This window comes from Haemaphysalis longicornis, unplaced genomic scaffold (assembly GCF_048455015.1).
Source record: "Haemaphysalis longicornis isolate Haplotype H1 unplaced genomic scaffold, Haemaphysalis longicornis Haplotype H1 scaffold_1, whole genome shotgun sequence".
Lineage (NCBI taxonomy): Eukaryota > Metazoa > Arthropoda > Arachnida > Ixodida > Ixodidae > Haemaphysalis > Haemaphysalis longicornis.
Genome location: NW_027526203.1, coordinates 444,541,957 through 444,567,086, shown reverse-complemented (window position 1 = coordinate 444,567,086; position 25,130 = coordinate 444,541,957). Strand labels below are relative to the sequence as shown.

The 25,130-nt window shown below is 45.6% G+C and overlaps 2 protein-coding genes across 2 annotated transcripts in view; both read left to right on the top strand.

The window, feature by feature from the left end:
* LOC144155882 (Kv channel-interacting protein 4-like) overlaps positions 1-25,130 on the top strand; it is a gene marked incomplete in the record, with an annotated part of 551,666 nt that overhangs the window by 506,192 nt on the left and 20,344 nt on the right. Inside the window, 3 exon segments of the mRNA XM_077687580.1 lie at positions 8,205-8,329; positions 14,272-14,415; positions 16,951-17,163. Coding sequence (XP_077543706.1) covers positions 8,205-8,329; positions 14,272-14,415; positions 16,951-17,163 — 482 coding nt within the window.
* Positions 4,368-7,962, top strand: LOC144155881 (regulator of telomere elongation helicase 1 homolog). Its single transcript, XM_077687579.1, has one exon. It carries the CDS (start codon positions 4,726-4,728, stop codon positions 7,639-7,641), a length of 2,916 nt encoding a protein of 971 aa, XP_077543705.1. The 5' UTR covers positions 4,368-4,725; the 3' UTR covers positions 7,642-7,962.

Genomic DNA, 25,130 nt, shown 5'->3' with positions numbered 1-25,130 from the left:
CTGTAAATGAAGCAAACTACCAAAACTGCAGCGATAAAAAAATATTTTTAACTCTTCATGTACTTTCACTGTTAATGTACATCGTGGACAGCGGTAACTGTTCATGTACTTAACGCTGTCCCGATGTACTCTGAGTAAGGTTATGTTTAGACTACCGACGCAAAAGCCATATCGTGATCTATGGACGTAAAAAAAAAAACGGCATGCCACGCAGTTCGGTTGGCTGAGACGTGAAATTACGTCATTCTTTAAAGTTATTACGCCAGTTGCGGCAACAGTCTGAACCCGGCGTAACCCTCGCCAACTTTGTACATCACAGGATATTTAAGCGTTTATATGTGTTGAATTTGCGTTTTCCGTCTTTCAAAGTTACTTATCCGCTTCATCGTGGGCTATCCTTTCAACAACCAATTCAAACGCAAATATTGCATTCGAAATAAAACGAGCTACAAGATTTTTTGGCTCGCAGGCACAAAGGTACTGTGACATCGTGTAAATATTAGGAGGTGATTATTTAAATATTAAAAGACATCAGTGATCACGCAAGGATAAATCAGTGGTCAGGAGAAGAAAATGACTTACAATGAAGGCCTCATTGGTGTGTTGCCACTACGAGTGTGAGCTTCCCAAAGCCAGGGCGCTTCTTTCCTTGCGCTGTTCTGTCATATCACCGTTGGTGACTCGGTCCTGAATTTTACACTGCCCTGGACAGCAGCCGCCCAGGGAAAAAAGCGGCCGTGGACGCAACGGAGGGGTTTTAGTTGTGACCATGGAGGAAAAAAAAGCTTAGGAGAGGCCCCCAGCTATCCCCGCGCATTGGCAAAAGTGTGGAGGAAGTCACGTGTTTTCGGCGGCCATTGGAAGTCGCGTTAGCAACGGCGTCCTAGCAACATCCCGCCCGCCGTTCGCCAGTCATGGAGGAAAGGCAGCGCCTGCCTTGTCGTCCGATTGCGAAGATTGCTGCTTCGCTTTGCTGCGCTGTGGTCTTGCGGAACTCGAAAAGGATGCTGCGAGTTGCGACAGCTGCGCCGATGTGAATATGTCATTTAATTTCTACTTGCAAGTGCACCTTGTACCGCGTCAAGCTATTGCTCCGGTCGCGATCGCGACGCGCCTATTGAAGTGCAGATATCGTGAACGCGCCGTCCCGTCGTACGCGCGGTCACCCGTCTGGTAGATTTTCGGGAAGTGATAGACGGTGTGCAGTACGTAGGCGACTTGCAACCGAACGATTCGCAACTCAATTTTTTGGTTATCGCCGCTGCAATATTGCTAGGCCGGCAAAGCGCGGCAGTGCTTTTGCAACTGTTACAAGGTAGATTCCCAGTTGATATAATTCCATCGTCCTATTACCTTAGTAGGTGTCCGTCTGTTGACTGGAAGAGTGCTGGATCTGAAATCTGGATCTTTTTGTGGTCTCGCTCTGGATTTCGCTTTTCAACGCTTCATACTGCGAGGTTAGTGTATGAACGTTTTCAACTGATATCACCTTGAATTTATTGACACTGAGACAAGTTGAAACTTGGCGAAAAAAAGTTTATTGACGCCACCCACCCTCTCATTTTTTTTTACTCAATAAAACGTTTTGCCTCCTCCTCCTGCTCCTCCTCCTCCTCCTTCGCAAAAAATTCTATCGAAGGCACGCGAACAACGGTAAAAACATTCCACAATTTTTTAGCGTGAGATCTGCATGAAGTACTGCTTACCTATATATATAGAACGGCCGTTTAATTGACTAGTCATCTCTGGGATTGCCAGTGAAACTGCAACGCAAACTTGGGCACTTTCCAGTCCGGTAGCCGCACGGCGTTCGCCCACTGTTTGCGGCGTTCTCCATCGCTTGGGAACCTATAAACGGCGGCGATTGCAAACAAAGGATGAATGCACACCAATGTACAGCAATACTTCTCAGCGGAATGATGCACTAACCCGTGGAAAGTGACGCCCAATTCCTTGGGTACCGATCGCGACTTGCAGCCTGGCACCGAGCATTGCGGCATTGTTAGAGCGAGCCGCTTCGCAAACCTGCTGCGGCCACACTGAAGACGTGTAACAGTGTAACCGCGCGTTTAGGTTCACGGTCACGCGCTGCAAAACGGCCTTCTACCTGCCTATCAGCTGATTTTTTAAGTGTGAACCCCAAACCATCCACCGCCGGCGTCGGCGGCGGCGGCGTCGGCGGCGTCCGCAGTGCTCCGGCGCCAGGTTTCGATCCGCGGACTTTGCGGCCGCAGCGCGACGCTCTACCGATCAAGCCACGGACGCGACGGTGATGTCAGTGTTGACGCGCCTTATATCTTTAACGCATTCAAACTACGTCGTCAGCGGCGTGCGTTGGCGACTCAGCGGCGTTATAGCGGCTTGATAACTGCGTGGTGTACACGTGATACTACAAACCCGATGGAAGAGAAGGCGGCGAGGCGGTGGGCTGCGGGGGCCGAGCGCAAGCGCCGCAAGCGGGCCGACAACCGTGTATTCGCACTTTCACATTCTTCCCCTCGGGGAAATGCGGGGGAATTTTTTCCGCCGGCTCGGCGCTGGCAGATGCAGACGACAAGAGAGGCGATACAGGACGGAGGAGGCGGAGAAGGTGCACCGAGAGAGAGAGGCAAAAAGAGTCCGCCAATGGCATGGAGGGCCAATGGTCCGCCATTCGACTTACAGAAATGGCGTTTCCGGCTGCGCTGGGTGTGACGTCAGGGCCTCTCCTAAGCTTTTCTTTCCTCCATGGTTGTGACCGAGGTCGAAGGTAGCCATCGGGTATTTCGACCACCGTCTGCCCATGGCAGGGCTGGTGACCATCGTGCCTTCACGAACTCGCCTGGAACTCGCTCAGCGAGCCGCGGCGTGCCCTTTTTGTCCACTCGCTGTTCCCCAGATTCCTAGGTTAACGAAAAATACCCCCGAACGAATCTGCCTAATTGCGGAGGAGAAAATGACTGCCTGCAACACCGCTTTACGAAGGGGACACGCAGTGCGCGCAAGCTTATACCATGAAATTAACCTACACCAACACCCTCTCCGGCTCCCCAGAAACACGAAAAAAAAAAAAAAAAGAATGAAGGGCTGACGCGTGGAAGGGGGCATACTTTGCTGTGCGCCTCATTCACAAAGGCCATCTGCCCACCCACGACAATCATCCAGCTAAACCACACATCAGTTACCTTGCAGCATAGAGTTTCTCACTAGGTAATATTGAGAAACTCTATGCCTTGCAGGAGTCAATGTCTGCCACGACCGCTTGCACGTTGTTCTGCTACAAAGATCGCCTGTTCCCTTTCTGGCCCTCATCGTATCAGGCTTCACCCATGAATGGCCGGCAGTCCTCTTCTTCCATCGCCAGTTGACCACTCCTTGCTTCCCCGGCCATACCGTGACGAGTCAGTCTCGTCTGCTGAGAAAGCCTCAGCCGGCCAATTATTCTCCGCGTGACGACATGTCACATACAAAGGGACACAACGCACGCCTTTGGCGTCCCGTGGGCTGAGCTTACCCGAGGGCGCCATCACTTTGGGCTGCACCCCTCCGCAATTATCCTGACTCGGGCGCTGCTTTTTGTGTAAGCACCCATGGATAGGACAGGCATTGAGTCGTGAATGCTTTTAGTAGCGGCATGTTCGAAGGATATGCGCCTTTCTTCACAGGCGACGTACCAGGCGTAACAGGCAGCACGGCGCCGGCCGGAAAAATTTCGTGGGGGAGGGGGGGCTGAAGCCCGACCAGCCCCACCCTCCTGGCTACGCCATTGTAAAGGAATATAGCTGCGTGCACGGTTTTCAGCCAAGCGACGAAGTTAGATAGCGCTCGCCGGAGCGGGCGCCGAATGCGGCGTGAAGACAACCCAAAATGCTCACACGCCGACTGACGGTCTTTCAATATCAAAGTTGGACACGAGGTTTCGAAACTTGTTCCACGCCACGGCCGGACTCGACTCCCCTGCCTCGCAAGGGGCAGGAGGGGAGTCAAGTCCGGCCGGTCCGGCCGTGCTTGTTCGTACTGCTATATAGTACTGCGTATACCCGGCTCGTCGCCAGGATGCACGGCGTGTACTGAAAGCCACGCGCTCCGTTGTTCGTATTTCAATGTATCCAACGGTAAGCATGCTCAGGGTGCACGCCGTGCTCACCGCCTGCGCTTAAATCGAAATGCGCGCAATATCTTTCCTCCATGGCGCAATAAATAAGACATCACGTGACGGACGTCACCTTTGCTCCTTTGCGAGCCGGTAGTAGCGGTAGATCTTGTCACGTTCAAAGTTATAATAACGTTAATTATAAATAAAAATGTTTTAAAACAGTTTATAAAGCCGTATTTCTGTATTTGTTGCATTAATTTTTTTAAACAACGTTTAGGTACCATCATCATTACTAAGCGCTCCCGCGCTTTCGCCTGCCCGCCTTCCGCGGGGCATTCATTTTTGGCTTCTGTGAGCAAATTTTTAGTAAACAACACTTACTCAGCAGTTTCTAGGCTGCAAGGAATTCTGCCGCAGTTCGATGTTTGTAACTGTGTTTCTGTGAGTAAAAGCTCCTGACAGCGATCTTCTGTGCGGCGGAGCTTGGCAGTACATTACCCCGTCGTGTTTTGTTGAAGACAGTTTGTGGTGGAAAGACCATCACTGTTAAGAATGACCAGTGCGATCAACGAGGATGTGCTGAACAGTCGCTGAACGTCTGTGTGCGTGTTAATGTGGTTGGCCATACTGTGAAGTAGACGCTACTTACGATGTCGCAGATGTTGACCTTAAGAGGTGTGACGGTTCATTTTCCTCACGAGCCGTATGACGTGCAAAAACGGTACATGGAAAAAGTTATAGAGTGCTTACAAGACCGGGTCAATGGCATACTTGAAAGCCCCACGGGAACGGGAAAAACTTTGTCGCTGCTGTGTTCAACTCTAGCCTGGCTCGAAGACCACAAAGCTGTGATGCAGATGAATACCGGGATGCAGCGGTCATTGGATCAAAACTCTGGAAGCTTGCTGTCGCAGCTGCAAAGCCTTTTTGACCAGCAGGATTCAGCAGCGAATCGAACCGCGCCCATCTTACCTAAAATCATCTACAGCTCAAGAACCCATTCTCAGCTCTCACAGGCGATCAGTGAGCTGAAGAAGACCAATTACCGATACGTGAAGTCCGTAGTGTTAGGTTCGAGGGACCAACTTTGCATCAACCCGGATGTGCAGAGATTGCAAGACAATGCGTCGAAGCTGAGGGCCTGTCGGCATAAGGTGACCACAAGGACCTGCCCCTTCCACTTGAACTACGACACAAAGATGACACGGTCAGAGTACCAAGACAACCCTGTCATGGACATTGAAGACTTGGGCAAGCTCGGGAAGAAATTTCTTTGCTGCCCGTATTATGCCGCCAAAACACTGAAAGGGAGGGCTGACATTGTCTTCATGCCTTACAACTACCTGGTGGACCCAAAGTCACGCCAGGCACATGGTGTTGAGCTGGAAGGCAATGTGATAATCTTTGACGAAGCTCACAACATCGAGAACATGTGTGAAGAGAGCATGTCGTTCCAGCTCCTTTCTTCGGACTTGGCCTTATGTATCAAGGAAATAACCCATGCGGCTGACCTAAAGCAGAACAAAGAGACTGAAGCATCTGTCGGCATTGAAGGAGTTGACCCAGATTTCACATTGCTTGACATTGCCAAAGTCAAGGCTATTTTGCTTGCACTGGAGAAATACATCGACGAGTTGCTTTCACAAGTTCATGGAGAGTCGACAACAAAGCCAGGGAACTTTGTGTTCACCATGCTGGAAGAGGCAGGTGTCAATCGGCAGAACAAAGACGACCTTCTGGAGCTCTTGGACAAAATTGTGTCGTTCTTAGAGGTTAACGCAGTGGGGGCATTCAGTCCTAGAGGCATGGGTCTAAACCGACTGGTCAGCATCTTCAGCAGCCTGTATTCAGTGGAAGCAGCGGATAGCTCATCGGTGGAGGTTCTGTTCAAGGAGAAATTCAAAATCCACATTCAGAAAGATGCAGGCAAGAAAAAAAAGCCAGCCCAGGATGTGTGGACTGTGGCTTCGAGCTCATCCAAGAAACTCGATTGGTGTCTCAACTGTTGGTGCTTTTCGCCAAGTGTGAGCATGGCCAACCTTTTGAGGCAGGGCGTCCGCTCCATTATTCTCACAAGCGGCACCCTGTCTCCACTCAGTTCGTTTGCAGCTGAGTTGGGCGTCCCCTTTCCTGTGCAGCTTGAGAACCCGCACGTCATCAAAGAAGAGCAAATCTACGTGTCAGTTCTGAGCAATGGCTACGACGGACAACTGCTGAACTGTAGCTATGAGAACCGGAGCAATCCAGCTTATGTGGCTTCTCTTGGACGAACAGTGTGTAACCTTTGCCGAGTGATTCCAGCCGGCGTGCTGCTTTTCTTCCCCTCGTACGCTGTCATGAAGAACTTTGTTGAGGCCTGGACTGTGAATGGAACAATGACTTCTCTGGCCCTCATCAAGCCGACAGTGATGGAGGTTCAGCGGAGCGCGGACTTTTCCTCGCTCATCCAAGACTACTGCGAGAATGTGGATTCGCCGGAGAAAAGGGGCTGCCTTCTCATGGCAGTGTGCAGAGGGCGCATGAGCGAGGGAATGGACTTCACGGACCAGTACGCCCGTGCTGCCATCATTGTGGGCTTTCCGCTGCCTCCGTGCTTTGACCCCAAGGTCAAACTGAAAAAGCAGTACCTCGACGAGTCTCCCTCAAAGGTTCTTTTTTCTGGGAACGACTGGTACGTGCTTCAGGCAACCAGGGCAGTCAACCAAGCCATTGGTCGTGTCATTCGCCACCAGCACGATTTCGGCGCTATCCTGTTCTGCGATAAGCGCTACAGTGAACCCCGCAACTTGAGCCAGTTGTCAAAATGGGTGAGAGAGAAAACCAAGCTGCGGTCAAGCTTCGGCGTTGTCCTGAAAGAGCTCTCTGGCTTCTTCAAGGCTGCAGGCGCGTCGGATGACGGCTACAGAGCTGCGACAAAAGGGCAGACCGGGTCGAAAAATGCATTCGGAATATCGCCGCGAGGTAGCACCTCAAGTGCTAGAAGCCTTGCACGGCCTGAAGATTCGACAGCTAGCTGTGATGACAATTTCATCGACAGTTACCGCAAGCCCAGCCAAGATCATTCAACAGTGCCTCGCAGAGAGGAGCAAGAGCGAAGTCTTTTTGATGTCCTCAACAAAAGCATGGCATCAAAAGCAGGTGACTTCAGTACCATGCGCAGGATCAACTTCAGAAGCACTGATGACAGCCGAACTGGGGACCAGCTTTCACAGAACGCAAAGAGGCGGAAACTTTTTGTCCCTCTCAAAGGCTTTGACTGTCCTGGACCCTCTTCATCACGTGACAGTGCTGGCTCATCCGACAGCGCAGCCGCAAGGTCTTCGAAGGACATATGGAAGTCAGTCTTGGCATCACTTAAAAAGGAGCTCAACGAGACGGACTACAACACCATTTGCACCAGCATGAAGGTGTTTCTGAAATCGAATGACACTGATCATCTAGCACTGTCGCTGGCGCAGTGTTTGCAGAATGCTCCAAAACGAGAGGAGCTCCTTGCCTGCTTAGCAAGAGTGATTTCTTCTTCCCATAGAGAGGACTTCATAATGAAATGTCAATGTCACTGGTGAAGAGAAATGTTTTTTGTGGAGTTGTGTTGAACTTAATCAGTAGGGGATATTGACATCGATATAGACCTTGTGTTTCTCATTTTTATGATTTCATCTCACCCTGTGAAAATATTTTGTGACGTGTTATTCCAACTAGTTAACTGAAATGTCTGTTTTGTTAAATGTTCTGCCGTAATATTCTATACAACAGCTGAAAATGTCAAGGCCTTTATGTTGCATGCATGAATTGTGCTGCATTGGGTTTAGAAAGGACCTATTTACTATGAATGTTGCAAGAACTGGATGCACGTTTGTTTTGTGAAATAAAACATGTTCGCTTTATCGTGGTTGTGTTGCATGACTGCATCCTGGTGAAGAGAATAATTAGCCACCAGTGAATGCACTTTGGTGAGAGCTATTCGAGCTTTTGCCTCTTGTGCCTTGTAACCATAAATTGTGCACCTGAAAATGGGATCAAGCCTCGCTGTTAAGATGGCTTGTCCTCTATTCCTTGCCTCGAGCCCTTCTGTTACTATGGGAAACACTGATGATGCTTACACGTGCCTTTTTCTTCTCATTTTCAGACAGTGAAATTGATGAATTGGAGGGCCCAACTGTGCACTACAAGCCAGAAGCAATTGAAACGTTATGCCAGCTCACCAAATTCAATAAGCGAGAATTGCAACTTATGTACCGGGGCTTCAAGCAGGTAAGCAGCAGACTTCGTGCCTTCCACTATTGTCCTACATTATATTGAGGCCCCTTAAGAAACTGTTCTTCAGGGCATCTTACTTCCCACAACGTGTCGTGTGCTTTTTCATTGTTCTCAGTTTTTCAAAAGGGTTTCCAACTTTGATTTTCACAGTGTAGTGGTTCTGTATAAGTAGTACGCTCCAACTTCAAATGGCTAGAAACAAAGAGAATGAACCCTCTTCACCCAGACGATGATGTTCACCACTTAGAGACGGTTTGTGTTCACTATTAAACTCTTTTAGCCTAACAATTTTTTAAAGAAGATTCATTAACAAGTTGTTTGGTTTTTCGGGGACTAATGCAGAAATAGCTTTTGAAATAAATAAAAGGAGAGCAAATTATGGGTGCAGCACTACGTTTACGTTGTATCAGGTTTTTTTTTTTTTTTCGGGGACTAATGCAGAAATAGCTTTTGAAATAAATAAAAGGAGAGCAAATTATGGGTGCAGCACTACGTTTACGTTGTATCAGGTTTTACAAGGCATGATATTCCTTGGCTTTTATGGATGTCTTTGTATGGCCATTAATTCACGTCTCAGTTGCTCTCAAAAGAGCAATTAACTACAATCGAACCTGGCAAACTCGCACGAACCAAATCTTGATCACAGTGATATGCTTTTATATTTCTTTTGTGTGCTTGCCTTTCTTAACCAATTTTCATCATTCATTCTTGCTGGGTTCAATGGTTTACCCACGTAGGGTGCTCCCATCTGTGTCTTGAGCTGTCCAGAGGAAGCTTAAGCTCCACCAGATTATTTGTGCCTTATCGTACAGTTTCAGAACCATGTAATAAATTGGTCTGAAGTTATGGTGCTCTGCATTTGAAAATGAACGTGATAGTCGAAGAAGTATAATTAGTGTTCATTCGTGGCTGTTATAAAACAAAGTGCGGCAAATTAATCAATATAAAGTTCTCAGTATTGTATCAATGACAAAGAGAGCTGTCACAATTCAAAGTTGACAAAATAGGTGTCTTGGGGGCAAGTCTTCTTCATTTAAGCGTTTGCAGTCATTGCAAAACATTGAGGCAACTTTTGGTGGTATTAGATCTGTCTTTTGTCAATGTTTTTAGCAGTCATGCATACAGTAATTTTTGCTGTGTCCTTGTCTCCTAGGGCTTGTGAGCTGAGCATTTGAAAGTTTTCAGCTTGTGAGATTTTTACGAATTTATAAAAGAAGTAATTGAGGTGCTACCCTAAGCAGTCTACTCCTCCTTTTTTTTCTGTGAGCAGTTTATTTTGTTGCAGTCAGTTTAGCCTTTGCAGGAAATACTGCTTGTGTTGCAATGTATTTCTTCAGGAAGTAAGCAATCAGTAGATTAAAACAAAAAAATGGGAGTCTGAACTTACAAATTTCGTCAAATCTTTTACTTAAACTCAAATGGTGTCCTGGTTCAGTTACACTAGTGAAGTTCTGCCATCACTTTTTGGAAGTGTACCTTAACTGCACCATTATATAACACCTACAAACCAGTTCATACTTTTCCTGTCTGTGTTAAATCTGTTGCTGACTGTACATAAACCACTGTGCTTTGCATGCAAAACACTCCTCTTCTAGCAGTTTGATGTTTCTATTATGGGAAAATTTTTGTGGTTTGCTACTCAGTTTTTGACAGTGCCTCAGGAAATCAGATTGCATGCCCAATCTGGAAACGACCGCTCATCCCGTCAATTGCATTTCTTTTGGTCTCTTGTGGCATTTGACTGTCGCTTACTAGGAACGTTAACCAAACATGCCTCATTGTCTATGCATGTTGCATCCAAAATACATACTCTCTTGAACTTGCCACTTGGCAATCTTAGCCTCTTGTGTCGGCGTCCTTTGTATTAAATATTGCTTATTGCTTTACGGTATTAAATTACTCCTTTCGGCTGTTTTGTGAGCAAGTTTTACCGATTATAGTTTCAAGAAATTATTTCATTCATAAAAAAATTGCGCAGCTTGCACTAGTGATGCAAGGCTGGAGAAACAGCAGAGCTGGCAGCCCCTGTCCCTTTGTCGGAGCCCCGAAGGTTGCATCATCAGCAGCAGTAGCAGCCCACTAGGTCCACTGCAGGACGAAGGCCTCTCCCATAGTCCTCCAACCGTTCCCGTCCCGCGTCGCTCGAGTCCATTCCTTGCCTCCGAAATTCCGTATTTTGTCCCTTTATTGAATAATTCGCCTTCCTCTTTTTCTAGACCTGTCTCCTGGTGTCCACTCTGTCACTCTAGCAGTCCACCGATTGTCATTTCGCCCAATTACGTGGCCAGCCCAAGTCCATCTCTTTTTCTTTATTTGAGCTATGATATCTTCTACTGAAGATATCATACCTTGAAGAGGACCGAGGTAATTGGAGAACAATGGGAGAGGCCTTTGCCCTGCAGTGGGCGTAGATAGGCTGATGATGATGATGATGATCTTCTACTCTAGTTTGTTCGCTGATCCAGGAAGCTCGTTTCCTGTCTCTAAGTGTTACTCAGATCATTATTCATTTAATGGCCTGTTGAGCCAACTTAAGTTTGCTTTCAAGTTGTTTAGTAAGGTGCCAAGTTTCCGCTCCTTGTGTCATCACCTCACATTTATTCCTGAACTTGCCGCTGAAAGTTCTCCATGACTGGCAGGCCCGGATCCTTTCGTCTGCAGGCTTTCACATCTCTCCTGAAGTGGACCGCGTTAGCACGTGCTAGAACCTGCGGCCAAGTCCAAAGCCAACACACACATGCTACGAATCCAAAGGAAATGCTGTGCACCCGGAATGCCATGATAGCTCAGTTGGATAGACGCGGTTTCTTAAAGCGAAGGACTGAGGTTCAATTCCGACCACGGAAGCATATTTTTTAGATGCGAAGCATCTCATGCTTGGGGCTGTGTCCCTCCCTCCCTCGCTGTCGTTGTCCACCGTCCGCACTCTACTGCACATGCGCGTCTCCAGCCCCGTCAGCGTTTGGGCTGACGTCAGCGCAGTTCACTATAAAAAGAAATAGTTAGGCGGCGCCCGGTTTCGATCCCACGACTCTCTGGCCGCAGCGGGAGGTACGTGGCACTCTTCCCACTGCGCTACAAACCGACACGGGAGCATGTGCTACGAATGCGCCTTATGTCCTTCACTCATTCAAACTGCGTCAAAAAGCTACTGATACAACGAAGGCACGCGAAGCTGAACATCAACAGAAACGACGAACTGAAAATTAATGGGAACTTCAGTCGACCCCGTGGCTGCTTCGCATACTACTCAGGGTTCCCCTACGGGAAGATGGTGTAATTTTTTCTTTTCAATTGGCTGCACATGTTATTGTTCGTCACCGCTGCTAACCCATACTCCTCAGACCTTTAGGGGGCCCAGAGGTTGGGTTGCCCGTTTCACGGTGAAAGGTCCCGGGTTCGATTCCCGGGACTTCCCTAACTACATTTTTTTCTTGAGGCTTCGGGGTTTTCTGTCTACAACGAACGAATTTGGATTTGTGTTAGCCTAAACAGCTCTGCTGTTAAAAGAAGAATTTCAGGATACAGCCTCTGTACATTTAGTATGAATGTGGCCATTTCTGCGGCATGTCTGAGAGGCAAAACAATAGATTATTGTGAGGCCAACTTCGAAATTTGCTAAAAGGGATAAACCTACACTTCCAATGGTTCCACACAGCGGCAGGTCTGAACCAGTAAGCAGACAAGTGGTTGTCTAAAGCAAGTTCTTCTGCAACTGTTCTTTTTACACAGTAAATAATGCACTCAGGCTAGCAAATTTTGTAGGGGCAGTTATAGTAGGCTGTCTGTGAGCTTCAATACGAATTTTTGCCATGAAACAGAAACCAGAACCAGAGCAAATATTTACCGCGAGATTGCTTTTTTTCACTGCTGGTATTTGCCTTCTGTGGTCATTTTTTTTTCGTCAGATGATGACTAATGATGTTTGACACCCGCATGAGAGTAGTGGGATTGTTATTGCGATGCGGTGTAGTAATAATTCTGCAGCTAAACATTCAACCTCTTGTGTGACTTATGGAGATGAGTTTTTGTATGTTCTGCTGATGTACTCCTGGGTTGCAAAGACGCTGAAAAAGTTGTGCGTGAGAAGGTAGAAGGCGTGTGTGCTCGCACAGGGACGTGAACTTTGCCCGTGAATGCATGCGAGATTGCTAATACCAGATGTGCTTGTCGTTTTCCGGAGGTTTTATGGCAAGTGATGTCACATTAGCAAACAGTTGGGATTCTGCCTCAGTAAATTGAAATTTACTGTGGTCATCAGAAAAATTTGAGGGCATACAAGGAGGAGAAAGCAAAATAATGACTGGCATGCTGCTTTCGCAGTGTCATTCCGTGTTTTGCTACATTTAGTGCATGTGGCACGTACACTATAAAAACCATTCAGTATATTGCTTTTTAAGCACAAAGCTATAGTAAATATCTTGTTTTACTTTTGTTTGTACAAAACCACTGCACTGCAGAATTACACATGCAATAAGGTGAAGTGCGCACAGGACAACATGTTCTGTCCTGTCCTATTGTGTGTCTTTGCCTCTCATCACCTGGGTAATTTTGCAGTGCAGTGGTTAATTCAAAGCCATGGAATAACTTTAGCCCAGACCCCTGCATTATGGTCAGTTTGGTTCCTGCTTTTATACTTCTTATTTGTTCATAAATATCGCATTAAAGAATTGAAAACTACCGTAGAACCTAGCTAGTACATTTTTTAGAAGACTATGAAATGAAACAGGGTATCCAGGAACATGTATTTTCTAGACATAGTATACTGAACTAAATAAGTAAGTTACTGTGATAACTGTTGGGAAAATGCAATTACGAGGAATCTATGAACAAGTTTTTCTGCTCTCTTTTCAGTGTTGTTCTGTTTCCATCATTGTTGTGGTTCAGTGTTATTACCTTTAAGGCATACAGGAGTCACGAAAAATGTGCCAGACTTGCACTTTAATATCGGTAGTAACTCGCAAACTGACTTGCTTGCATGCGCTTGCTTGGATCTCCTTGGAGTTTTTTTGCCGCTACTACTCACATTGATTGGGTTTTTCATTTTGTGCTTTGTATTGTTTCTGTGTGTGTGTTTGTTCAGGCTTTTGTCATTTTTTGGATTATAGATGTCGTATGTCTCACTTATTTGAAATTTGACTAGCTGATCAATAGTTATGAAACACTTAGTTCTCTAATGTTAATTTTTCTTTCATTCCGATTTCCTCCGCAAGTTCCCCCTCACCCAATGTCTCCCAATATTAATACTGACGATGGTAACATGTAATTGGGCACTGTGCATCACCTGTGCAATGATGTTGCCTCTGCATGCATTGCACTTCCGCTCTGCTACAAGGAATTTTTGAAAAGATGCAGAAGCAAAGTTGTTTCCATCTGCTGTTGCCTACGTGCTCTCGTATGCTCACTAAATTAGGCAGTAACAGGAAACGGCTTAGCTGACAACGTTGTATCACCATGCCACGCAATGTAACTCATTGGTCCTGCTCAAGCAACTTGTAACAGGGTAAAACTGAAGTGCAGCAAGTGCATTGTGTGCCCCCGCAGTGACAGTTCAGCAAAATGGCCTACAGCTAGCCTATGAAACCTGTCAGTTTCCTTGCACTTGGAGTGTTTGTCATCGCAGCATGCTTTGACATCCAAATGCAGCTCTTAATTAAAATGAGGAACTGTGGCTACATGGCTTAGCTACGAATGCACTGCACCTTCTCATTATCGTCAATGTTGCCCAGAAAAGAGTGGTTTCTTTGTTGAGCCACGCACAAAAATGTCTCTGCAAATTAGGGGGTCTTCCTGTAGGTGATGGTGATATTGCTAGTGTATTTCAGGCACTAAGCACTGACATGTGAGGTGTTTGAAAGTTGGCCGTTGCACAGTTCTGGGGTTCGAAATGCCCTTGGAGGTTAGCGCTCACTTTTGATTCTCACTGACGTTTGCAGGAGTGCCCGTCTGGGATGGTGAAAGAGGAAACCTTCAAGATAATCTACTCACAGTTCTTCCCACGAGGTGCAGACGCTAGTCAGTATGCTCATTTTGTCTTCAATACCTTCGACCAGGACCACACTGGTGCAATAACATTCACGGTAAGGTTCACAAACTCTTTGTCACTTGAGGCTTTCTTTTTTTGTTTGTGGGTTCACGGGGCTAATGCAAAGCAGTTTGTGCTACAATGTGATGTTGAGGGCATAACAGTTACTACACAGAAGCAAAATAGCTTTTTTTTTTTTGCCATCCTAGAGCAGCGACTAGTATTTTAAGGTCTGCAGTGAGGTTCCATAAAAGTCGTGCAGCTCAGTACACAAGGCAAATCGCCCGCCGTGTTGGCGTTGCGCTTGAGCACGAGGTCGCAGGTTCGATTCCCGGCCGCGGCGGCCGCTTTTCTGATGGAGGCGAAAAGCAAAAACGCCCGTGTGTACGAGATTTCGGCGCACGTTAAAGATCCCCAGGGGGTCAAAATTAATCTGTAGGCGTCCACTACGGCGCGCCTCATTGCCTGTATTGCGTCGGCGCGTTAAACTCTACAATCAATCAATCAACACAAGGCAAATCATGTGCATTGCTCTAAACATTTTGTCTACTTGCCGTCTTCACAAGCAGGGGGCAGAAAGAAATGCCCCCTGCCATTGTTCTTCTTTTTTTTTTTTTTTTGCATATACAGTAAAAGATATTAAGTACTGGTTGTCAGATGGTGCTTGGGCACTGGGCACAGGTTTGTTTAAACCAGAACATTATTGTCTTGCGTGCTTCTTGGCCCACCCCTTTGCTTTTGACGCATGTGCCATGGCAGAAGGGGGTTTGAAAAGGGTATGTGTCGTGCCCAGAATGCCAACTTCTTCCCTCTAACCCGGGGGACCGTGAAGGCAACGTAATTCCTTGCTTTACTGAAAATAACTAGACTTCGATAACTCGTCCAACTCCATTTTGGAGCTCAGAATGTTGCTTTCACCCAAAAAAAATTTTTAGATGCTTACGAGCTGTCAAATATCCTGCTACCCAACATCAGCAGTGTCGTTGGGGAGGTACTAAGAACAGAGTAACCAACGTAACTTCAGTCTAGCATTTTAACACTCTTTCATGTTGCTTTTTTTAACTAGCTTAATTGCTTAAGCTTTTTGTTAAAATTGGTGTAACTGTTATTGTGGTGTGGAAATCTTTTGAGTGAACGAAACTAGACTTGGTCAATTCATCTTCATCGACTTATTTATGCCCACTGTAGGACGAAGGCCCTTCCTAGACTTTTAACTGCTATTGTCCCGATTTGTCCGAATTTATTCATTCATTCATACATATATTCGTTTATGTTAATTCATGGTCCCTTTGAATGCGTGAAGAATTTTTTTGAATACTGTGGGCAGGGTGTATAAATTACCATAGCATGCTGTATGTGCCATTTTTTACACAAAATCTCTACGTGGGTATGTACAGAGCTTGGGTGGTGTACACAATAGAGTCAGCAATGCACACTTTTATCCCCACGTGTCCACTTTGTTAAGTAATCAGAGTGGGCTACTACGTAGTTGAAGGGAAAGATTTGATATTGCTGGACATTTCACAGATTACTGTGGTAAGTAGTTTGCAACCGTTTTAAAGGAAGGATTGTCTTGCTAGCTCTACTTTATTTACGGTGTGTCCTGAAAATTCTCTTGAATGCAATGAAAGATTGCCCTGTGGATCTTGCTGGTGCAACGTCTTATGTTGCTTGTTAGAATAGGCTGTTGTGGATTTTCCTGATTACTTGTTTTCGAGAGCGGGGCAGGGTCATTTAAAATGTCATCTTATTAAGGCACCAGATATAATCAAACTCAGGTACAGTTGATTATGACGTGTATCCATAACAAATCAATTCACAATTTTCAAATTATAAATGAATTCTCCTCATTAGTTCATTCTGTAATGCCATAAATAATTAGTCATGGATTTACTAAATTTTGTGTGCCACTCTATTTGCAATGCTATATTGTATGCCAATTCAGCCAATTACCTCACCCTGCATTCAAAAGACAGCCATTGGGCAGAAAATCGGAACAGTGGGAGATTTTTTTTTTTTACATTGCGGGTACATTTCTTGTGGCATAAAACGTTTTTTTTTTTCTTTTACTTAACATAACGGTAAAAAGAGCTTGCTGGTGCGAGTGAAGCAATCAAAATAAAGCTCAATGTGAGAGCACTAAGCTGTTGTAAAGTCACTTTTGATTCTCCGTACTCCTTTTTACAAAAAAATTTGAAGTGGAAAGCCAGCTGTGCGCATGCGACACCTTTGCAGGGGTGCTGCGAGTATATATATGTACAACATTGTTTACAAATTTATTACTGCTCTTCTGAGCATCTATAGTGTCTCGTTGCTCCAGCGTATCCTTGTCATGGTGTATTTTCTAGGGATTTCTTATTGGCCACTGTATGGTAGGCACAAAGGTACCCAAGATGCACCCTTTAATTAAAGATGCCGGATTTAAATAGTGATAATTGCAAGTGCACTTGCCAGCCAGAGCATGTCTCGCTGTATTTAGAAATGGTTGTGCAGAAAAAGAAGGGCTGCTTCATTGTCCAATAAGTAATAAAGAGGCTCACTACTTCATACGCTGTCTGTGTCTTACGAAGCCTTTTTCTGCCACTTCCAGGACTTTGTAATTGGGCTGTCCGTGCTTTCCCGGGGCTCGCTCCAAGAGAAGCTCCGGTGGACATTTAACCTCTACGACATCAATGGCGATGGCTATATCACCAAGGACGAACTTGCTCGGATTGTCAAGGCTGTCTACGACCTCATGGGAAAGGCTGTGGAACCCATGGTGGAAGAGAACACAACGAGGGAACACGTGGAGAGGGTGTTTCAGGCAAGGCATGCACAGCAAGCTGTGCCCATACTCCTTGCACCCGTCCCTGCTTTGGCTTTTGCTTGCCTTGCCCACCAAGGGAGTTGCTGGGCTACCTGGGTTTCGGTTTTGTATGTATAGTTGGCGCTTGTTATAACAGGCATATTCAGCGAGAATCACCCCTGGTATGCCGGCATTGAAAATAAGGAACAACACATAGAAATTGGGTGTTTGTGTATGTGGGAAATTTCGAATATGAATCAAATAGTTGTGTTGAATGTTAAATATGTTGCATGGCAACTGCTGAACATGCTGCAGCCTTTAGACACAGCGTCCGAGAATGTATGATGTATGTATAACTGTCACGTATCCAGTAAGCTTGTTAATTCAAACTTCAATCATTCGAATTCATGGATAATTCGAACTGTACGAGTTGCTGTGGCCAAGTCTCCATAGAAGCTTATGTACAAAAAAGCCCATTAATATGAACCCGTGTAGTGCTGTATGCCGTTAAGGCGACCTCCATAAAAAGTCACCCATGTAGTTCTATCATAAACGACACCTCATCTGCCCCAAAAGCAGCATGGCCATCGATACCCACTCATTTCTCTCTCCGAGTGAGAGCCCATGCAGAGGAACTGGGGATTTCTTTTGGTGACAGCATGAAGTCCTCAATTGCTGACTTAGCCCGTCTTGGGACTTGTCCACAAGTTCTTGTGATATTTCTTTTCTATTCGGTGATAATCTACTGACAAGCAAAACGTGCGTAGAGAAATAATAACTCAACACTTTTTAAAGTTAAAAGAAAAGCGCTCGTGCACTGTCTTTTATACTGATGCATCCAAAACTTCCTCTGCCGTGTCGTGTGCTACTCATGGGCCCCATTTCTCTACCACAAGGACATCAAACAAATGCAGCAGTACTTTCACAGCAGAAGCGCATGGAATTTTAATTGCAGTACAATACATCACACAAACTAAAACACAGCACTTCATAATCTTCACAGACTCTCTAAGCGAGTTACAGCTTTCCACTCCCTTAAACCAACAAAAAACATTGGGATCAATCACCTAATTAAAGCTTTTATATCTGCTTATGACTCGAAACTAAAAATAATTGTTTGCTGGATTCCGAAACACAGTGGCATTCTGGGGAATGAAATCGCCGACCAGAATGCCGCTGTGGCTGCTCTTTGGAGCAGCATGTGTGCCCCCTACCTTGACCTGAAAGCACTGCTGTGAAGGGGTCTACGTAAATCTTGGCAGCAAACATGGGATACACAAACAGATAGGAAACTGCATACTATAAAACCATGTTTAGGCAAATACATGGCAGACAAACAAGACAGACACACAAAAGTTGTCTTAATAACTAGGCTACAGATAGGCCACACTTATGTCACGCACTCACACCCGCTCACTTGGTCGTCTAGACCCCTTTGTAGTAGGTGTGGAGAGGGCCTATCCGTGTTTCACACAGTGCTAATTACATGTAATGCCCTCGACACAACACAGCGCAAACACTTCACAGAAATCTGCAGACGACAGACGACATGTACCACTCCATCCATCACTCTTTTGATCAGACGTACCTATGTTCTCGCTCAAACGCGTTTTAAACCATCTTTCAGAGACTAAGTTTTTGCAACTGGTTCTCTGTCACCCATAATCTCAGCCTGACCCTATACACCAGCTGTGTTATTTTCCTTTCTCCCACTTAACTTTTGGATTTCACTTTCACTGCCTCTTTTAATTACCGTATTTATTCGATTCTAAGCACCCCCTTTTTTTCATGAACACGTAGCCTTAAGTCAAAGTTCGAAAATCATAAATTAACCCCCCCTTCCCCCCCCCCCCCTCACACACACACACACACACTTTTTTTGGCCATATCTCAATGACACAGGCGCAAGGAATGTTTCATTTGGCAAACATTCAAAAGAAAAATTTGTACAGACAGTCGACCCACTGCTTACGTCTGGTACTCAGTCACCCTCACAACCTCTCAAGTCCGTTGCATCGTTTAAGCCACCGCTCTCTGTATCCCACAGCACGTCATTGTCTGTTCCATCGAAGCCGTTTGTAATTGAACACTTCATAAATGACCAGGTCACATCATCATGGACCCACAAACACACGTCCGAAATCCACCTTGCGATGGTTGCTTAGGAAAGGTGGTGCTAATATTCGCATGCAGACTTTTTTTTATCAAACTTCTTTTTTGAAAGTAGAGGAGGATACTTAGAATCGGGTGGTGCTTAGAATCACAAAAATACAGTAGTTTGCTTCTTTCATCCCACTACTCTCAAGAAATAACCTTGTTTGGCGCTCTTTGCCCACTGCTGGCCTTGGGCCGATAAGCAGACAACTAACTAACGAACCCAAGTAGACTCTGCCACTGATATTCGAACTACGTGCCACCACCCGGCGCCTTGGCCCTTGGCCACGCCCTAGGCGCACAGCCAGAGAAACGCATCTGTGCCTACCGTAAAATACCGATCAAGCGCCCCCACCCATGCAAGCGCCCCCCCAAGCATTTTCCCGGAATTTGGAATTTCTGTACACGACCAAGCAAGCGCCCCCACCCACTTCCCGCCATTCCGTAAGCGTTTTTTTTTTTTTTTTTTTTTCAGGCTTTTGGATGCCACAGTGTTCAAAGCCGATGCCGAATCCAATACAATCCAAGTCGTTGCTTCTACGAGAACGCGTTACCAGTCGTGTTACCAGTCATCGCCGCCATTTTTTCGGGAGCGGTTGTCTTTGTTCCTATGCATTCGTACATGGTAAAAAGGAAGCTCCAAGTAGTGGACTGGCATCGGAAAAATGGCAGAAACGTGCACCTCACTTCTTGCGTGTTCAAATAGGACGGTTAAAGGATACGTGATTGGGATAAGAACTACGAAGTTTTGCTGCAACAAAACTTCGTTGTCCCCGAGGACCGTGACGAGCTGCAGACCGAGGGCCTGAACCTTATTTTGGGATCGAATTCTGAAGAATCATTTTGCGGATTTAAGAGTGATTGAAGTGAATGTGAAAATTTACGTTTTTAGCATTGCCTAGAAGTGTCACGACTCATAAATAAACATTTTTCACAATGAAGGCTACAGTGCCTTTCTCGCGATCGCCACCATTTTGTGCCGCCATCTTGAATTTGGGGCCCGATCCGAATAAGGCCCCCTCCCTATCTCTAAGCCAATTATCTACAAGTTTTGGGGGGGCGCTTGCTCGGTATTTTACGGTACACACGGGGCTATATAGAACGGAGAAGACAAAATAGGGTAAAACCAATCTCTAAATCCCACATGGCAGGCGTTATGGAAGATGCATTCTTTGCAAATTCGGATGATGAGGACGCAATTACCAGGGTGTGTGTGGTGGGTGGACAGATGAGGGCACCAGACACAGGTCAGAAGCGCAGAACATGTTGCTGCCAACGACGACAAGGGCAAAGCATAGTGCGGCCATCCGCTCTGAAGTCACGGCTAGATCAAAGGCCGCCCTTTTTTTTTTCTTCAGTTTTCAAGATGGCGACAATGAGGCTTTCCTCTACATTCATTTGTTCAAACAAAAAGTACTGACTGTCGCCTTTAGGGACAAAAGGCAAGCCGCAATCACTGCTTTTTTCAAGCATCAAAGTGTTGACAATCCCCACGGCTTCCCAGTTGCAATGCACTGTTCTTATTGCTCACTTTCTTTAGTTTGAACTTCTATTCATTTGAACTGAAATGGCGTCCCCTTGTGGTTCGAATTAACGAGCTTTTACTGTACATGAACGTGAGAATGTAAATGCAGGTTCTAGTTCATTTCCTTTTTTTCTGTTCACTTTCATTGTGGCCCTAAGGTACCCACCCTTGCATTATCTTTCTTACGTTGGTTTTTCTTCAGCTTGTTAATGACATTGCCCCTGTTTTAAAATATAATAATGTGGCGAACAAAATATTTTATACTCGGTTAGATATTTGAAGCAGTTCTCTTCTCAAATATCCATTTCTGACTAGAAATATCGGTATTTGGACACCCCTCTCTCTCTATAAAAAAATTGTTTTGCAATCTGCGTACGACTGCTGCAGAAATCTTTGCAGATTGGAGAGGCAGCGTAGTCGCAAGGTGGGCACATGTGGCTTCAAGATCAATGATACTGATTTACGAATGACGTAAAACTGTGGTTCTGGGCTTTGGGGTAAGTTTGGGAAACTCGGGAAAGCACTGTTTAGTGCATTCTTTGTCAATTTGAGTTTATCTCATGAGCTTCAGTTTTGGGGTGGGTGTTGTGTTCTTCAGTTTTAAAACTTAATTCTATTCCAAGCACCACAGTACGTACGGGGGCCTTGGGTGCAAGGTATGCACCAAGTAATCCATTGCTGACATCACCGAACAATCATTGGTGATTGGCTTTGATGGCTCACTGTAGCCCATTAGACAGCCTTTCTTCAAGTGGTTGAACTTCCAAATTTCCTGTAATGTCGTGAATATCTCCCTGAAGCAGCAACACAAGTAAAAGTCTTGCACATAGTTTCCAGATGCAGTTGAAGGTGGAGGAAAAGGCTTATGTGGCAGAGCACAGGCAGCTTTGCTTGGTTTGAATTTCAGCTGTGGAGTATACGACCACTCAGTTTTTCGCTTGGTCATCCCAGCTAAGGATGGGGCTGTAGTGAAGCTTCATGATGGTTTCACTACTGTGGCCCGTCCTTTTGCATTTCACCCTAAATATGCTGGCTTTTCACATTTCTGGTGCAAATTTCAAATGGGTGATCTTGATGTTCCATCTCATAAGCCGAAAGTAGCAGATTGCAGCCATAGACATGAGTACAGTCTAACCCAATTATAACAATATTGAAGTGCCACAAAAAATTAATTGTCATATCATGGTTGGGAAGAAAAACTTGTTTTGTAAACATTTAGTGGTTTTGACCTAATGGAAAATGGACATGTAACTGCACGGCCGACCACCCAGACCTAGCCATGCGTGTGTCAGTGCACTCTACAGGGCTCCTAGAAAGGACCACCGTCTTTCACACCTATAGGAGGAAATTTCCACATCAAATCCTTCACTTCTCCTTTCTTTTTTAATGATTGGCAGACTTCATGTTACTATAGTGGCATTGTTTTCTGCCTTTTTTAACATTGGTAGTCAACAGTAGCCTAGAGGATCCCCTTTACCCTGCTGTAGCTTTTTTTTAATCTAGACAGTGTTGAAGGGGTGCCCCCTGCCTCTCTTTATTTCCTGGGCCTGCTGAAAGCAGGAAATAAGAAAGGCAGTCAGGAGGTCTCCTACTTCAGCGATAGCTCGGCTACATAAAAGGCACCGATCTTTTCTGAGTGTTGGAAAGATAGAAGATGCCGCTACTTCTTTCATGCTTCAGGTCATGCCTCGTCACACACAATGCACCCATGATCTCTCAGATCTCCAAAGACTATATATTTTCATTAGGCTTATACTGTCAGCTCAATTGTTATAACCAATAATAATGAAAATGACCATTGTAATAGGTGGTTTATTTTACCATATAACATATAGCAAGGCTGATGGTGCCATGGCTGTTCATTGTTATATCCAATATATTGTTATAAGTGGGTTGTACTGTATTAGCATTTTCATCTAAACGCATTTTTTAAGTAAAGTGCTCATTTTCTATGGCTTCCCCCGTGAAAATGGAAAGAGCATTTCTAGCAGGAAATCATAATTTCCAGCTTCATTTCTGACTAGATTATTTGCTTATAATACCATGAAGATGTGTTTAACTGTACAGTTCTTGCTTTGCACCCACTACCCTAACATAGTGTGAAGAGTAGAAATCGAATTGAACCTTCGAAATTGCAGCCTCACTCACTAATTATAATGCCTCCAAGTTTTTGTGTTAAAATCAAGTTAGTCTTCTCGAGGTCGTGTGTTACAAGTTGCCCACCTGCTTTCCTCCTGGCATGGATGGTGTGCAGTTTGTGCTGTCAGGTACACTTCATCGACTGCTTTCTAGTTCTAGCTCTTTCTATCCTTTCTGAAGGACAGATCACTGTATCTACATTGGAACTCATTCTGACTAAGTGCAATGATTTCCAGTTGAAAGCTTGTAGTAATAACCCAGCAAGAGTGAACAGACAAACAGTGGTGTGGGGTCTGGAAGCTTTCAGGTGTTGACGGCACTTTTAAATTGAATTAGCTTTCGAAAGCTGCGCCGAAAGTCACGATGAGCCACTGCAACAATACTGTACTGCTTGTGAAATAATCGTATGTAGAGGGAGGGAAGGCCGCACCAAGTTTCTGTTACACTGTCGGGGCACACTGAACGCATACCATGGTGAGCGGTACTTGGGGCCTGCACTGGGGACTGAACCATTTATTTGTTCGAGTGTAGCAGATTTGAAGCATAGCCGAAGGGAAGGGAGGAGTAGTGGGAAAGGGGGCATGGAAAGTTACAAATGGAAAGAACAAGGGCTCAGTTGATAAAGGAGCGCGCTGGAATGCATTTGGTCAACATGACAACAAAACACTCTGGCAGGCATTCGTATGGACATGGACTTTACTGTTCGTGATGTCCACTTCCTGCCTCTGTAATATGGTATAGTATCCATTTGTCCATCTCTTAGGTCAACCCTGGAATAGGTAGGAAGCATGAGTTCAACCGAGAACGGATCAAATAACTGAATAGGAGCTCGAAAGGGGATTTTACAGTGTGGTATGGCATCCTCCTATGATTTAAAAGTAGCTTTACAAGCTCCCCTTCCAATCTGCATTTGTCTATTTTCTTTGGGCCTTCTTTAATTATTCTGCTCTTTTCGCGAGCCAAACACTGTGTTCAAAAATTTTAGTTTTGAGGCGTTTCACACACTGATGCTGCACCTGGGCTGTAAGGCACACCATAGGGGAGGACTACTGATTAATTTAGACCATTTTAAAACCCTTAACATGCATTCAAGTCTCTACATACGGCGTTTTCATGTTGTGCCTCTATCAGAAAAATGGCCACTATAGTCGAGATCCAACCCATGTCCTTGGGCTCGGCAGCACAATGCCTTACTTGCTGAGCCACCACAGAGGCCACACTGTACCCAAGCTGTGGCTAATGCTGGGGGTGGCCAGTCTGCTTTCAACAGGCCCAGGAGCGGCTGGTGATTTGGGGCCAAGATTCTACCTCAATTTAACAAATAATCGCGAAATTCCGCTACACCAAACACAAGGGCCAAGGCTCATGTTCTATCTGAAAATAATTCCTCTCGAGGTTGGTTAGCGTTCACAACTGGAAGCCTATGGGTCAGTTCACTTTCCCATCCGTATGAAACAGCACAGCAGTGATGCCATGCAGAGAAACGTCAAACTCTAGCTTCAGGGGACTTTGTGAAGTCGTAGTGAACGAGCACCCCTGCCCGGAGAAGGCTCTGCTCCCCAAAGGCAAAGGCAGTGTGCTGAGTGCCTCCCTACATTCAGCGTGTATCCTTGCCCAACAGTTCATACAACAGTGCAAGCAGGGATGACATGTTTGGTAGGGACTAGAAATAAGTTAGCATTCCAAAAAATGATTGTAGTTTCTGCATGTTTCTCAGGCTGGTGGGTTTAGGGATTGCTTTCGCATGTTTTTATTCGGGTGCAGGCCTTCTTTGTCAATTAGGCGCCCTAAGTAAGTCACTGATACCGTACTAAATTTGCATTTGTCTAGTCGGAGTTACCCATTGTGCTTATGAAAGCTGCTGCTCGCAAAGTGCAGCTGTTCCCATGTCGCACCGCACCAACACATCGTCGAGATGAGGTTGTGTGCCTGGCTCCTTTAAGGCCAGTTTCCATTTTCCATTGGAAGGTGGCGGGAGCAGGTGCTATGCCAAAAGGTGATGTGGGGAAGCAAAACAGCCTGCAATGCCTCAGCAAGTGGTACTTGATAATACGTGTTACGCAAGTCCGGCTTGCTGACATACTCTCTGCCGTTTAAGTACGCAAACATGTCTTCAATAGCAGGTAAGGGATACTGTTCCAGTTAACGGGCAGAATTTGATGTTGCT

Excerpts from the sequence above, each read along its gene's own strand:
- LOC144155881 (XM_077687579.1), top strand. The coding sequence starts at position 4,726 with ATGTCGCAGATGTTGACCTTAAGAGGTGTGACGGTTCATTTTCCTCAC.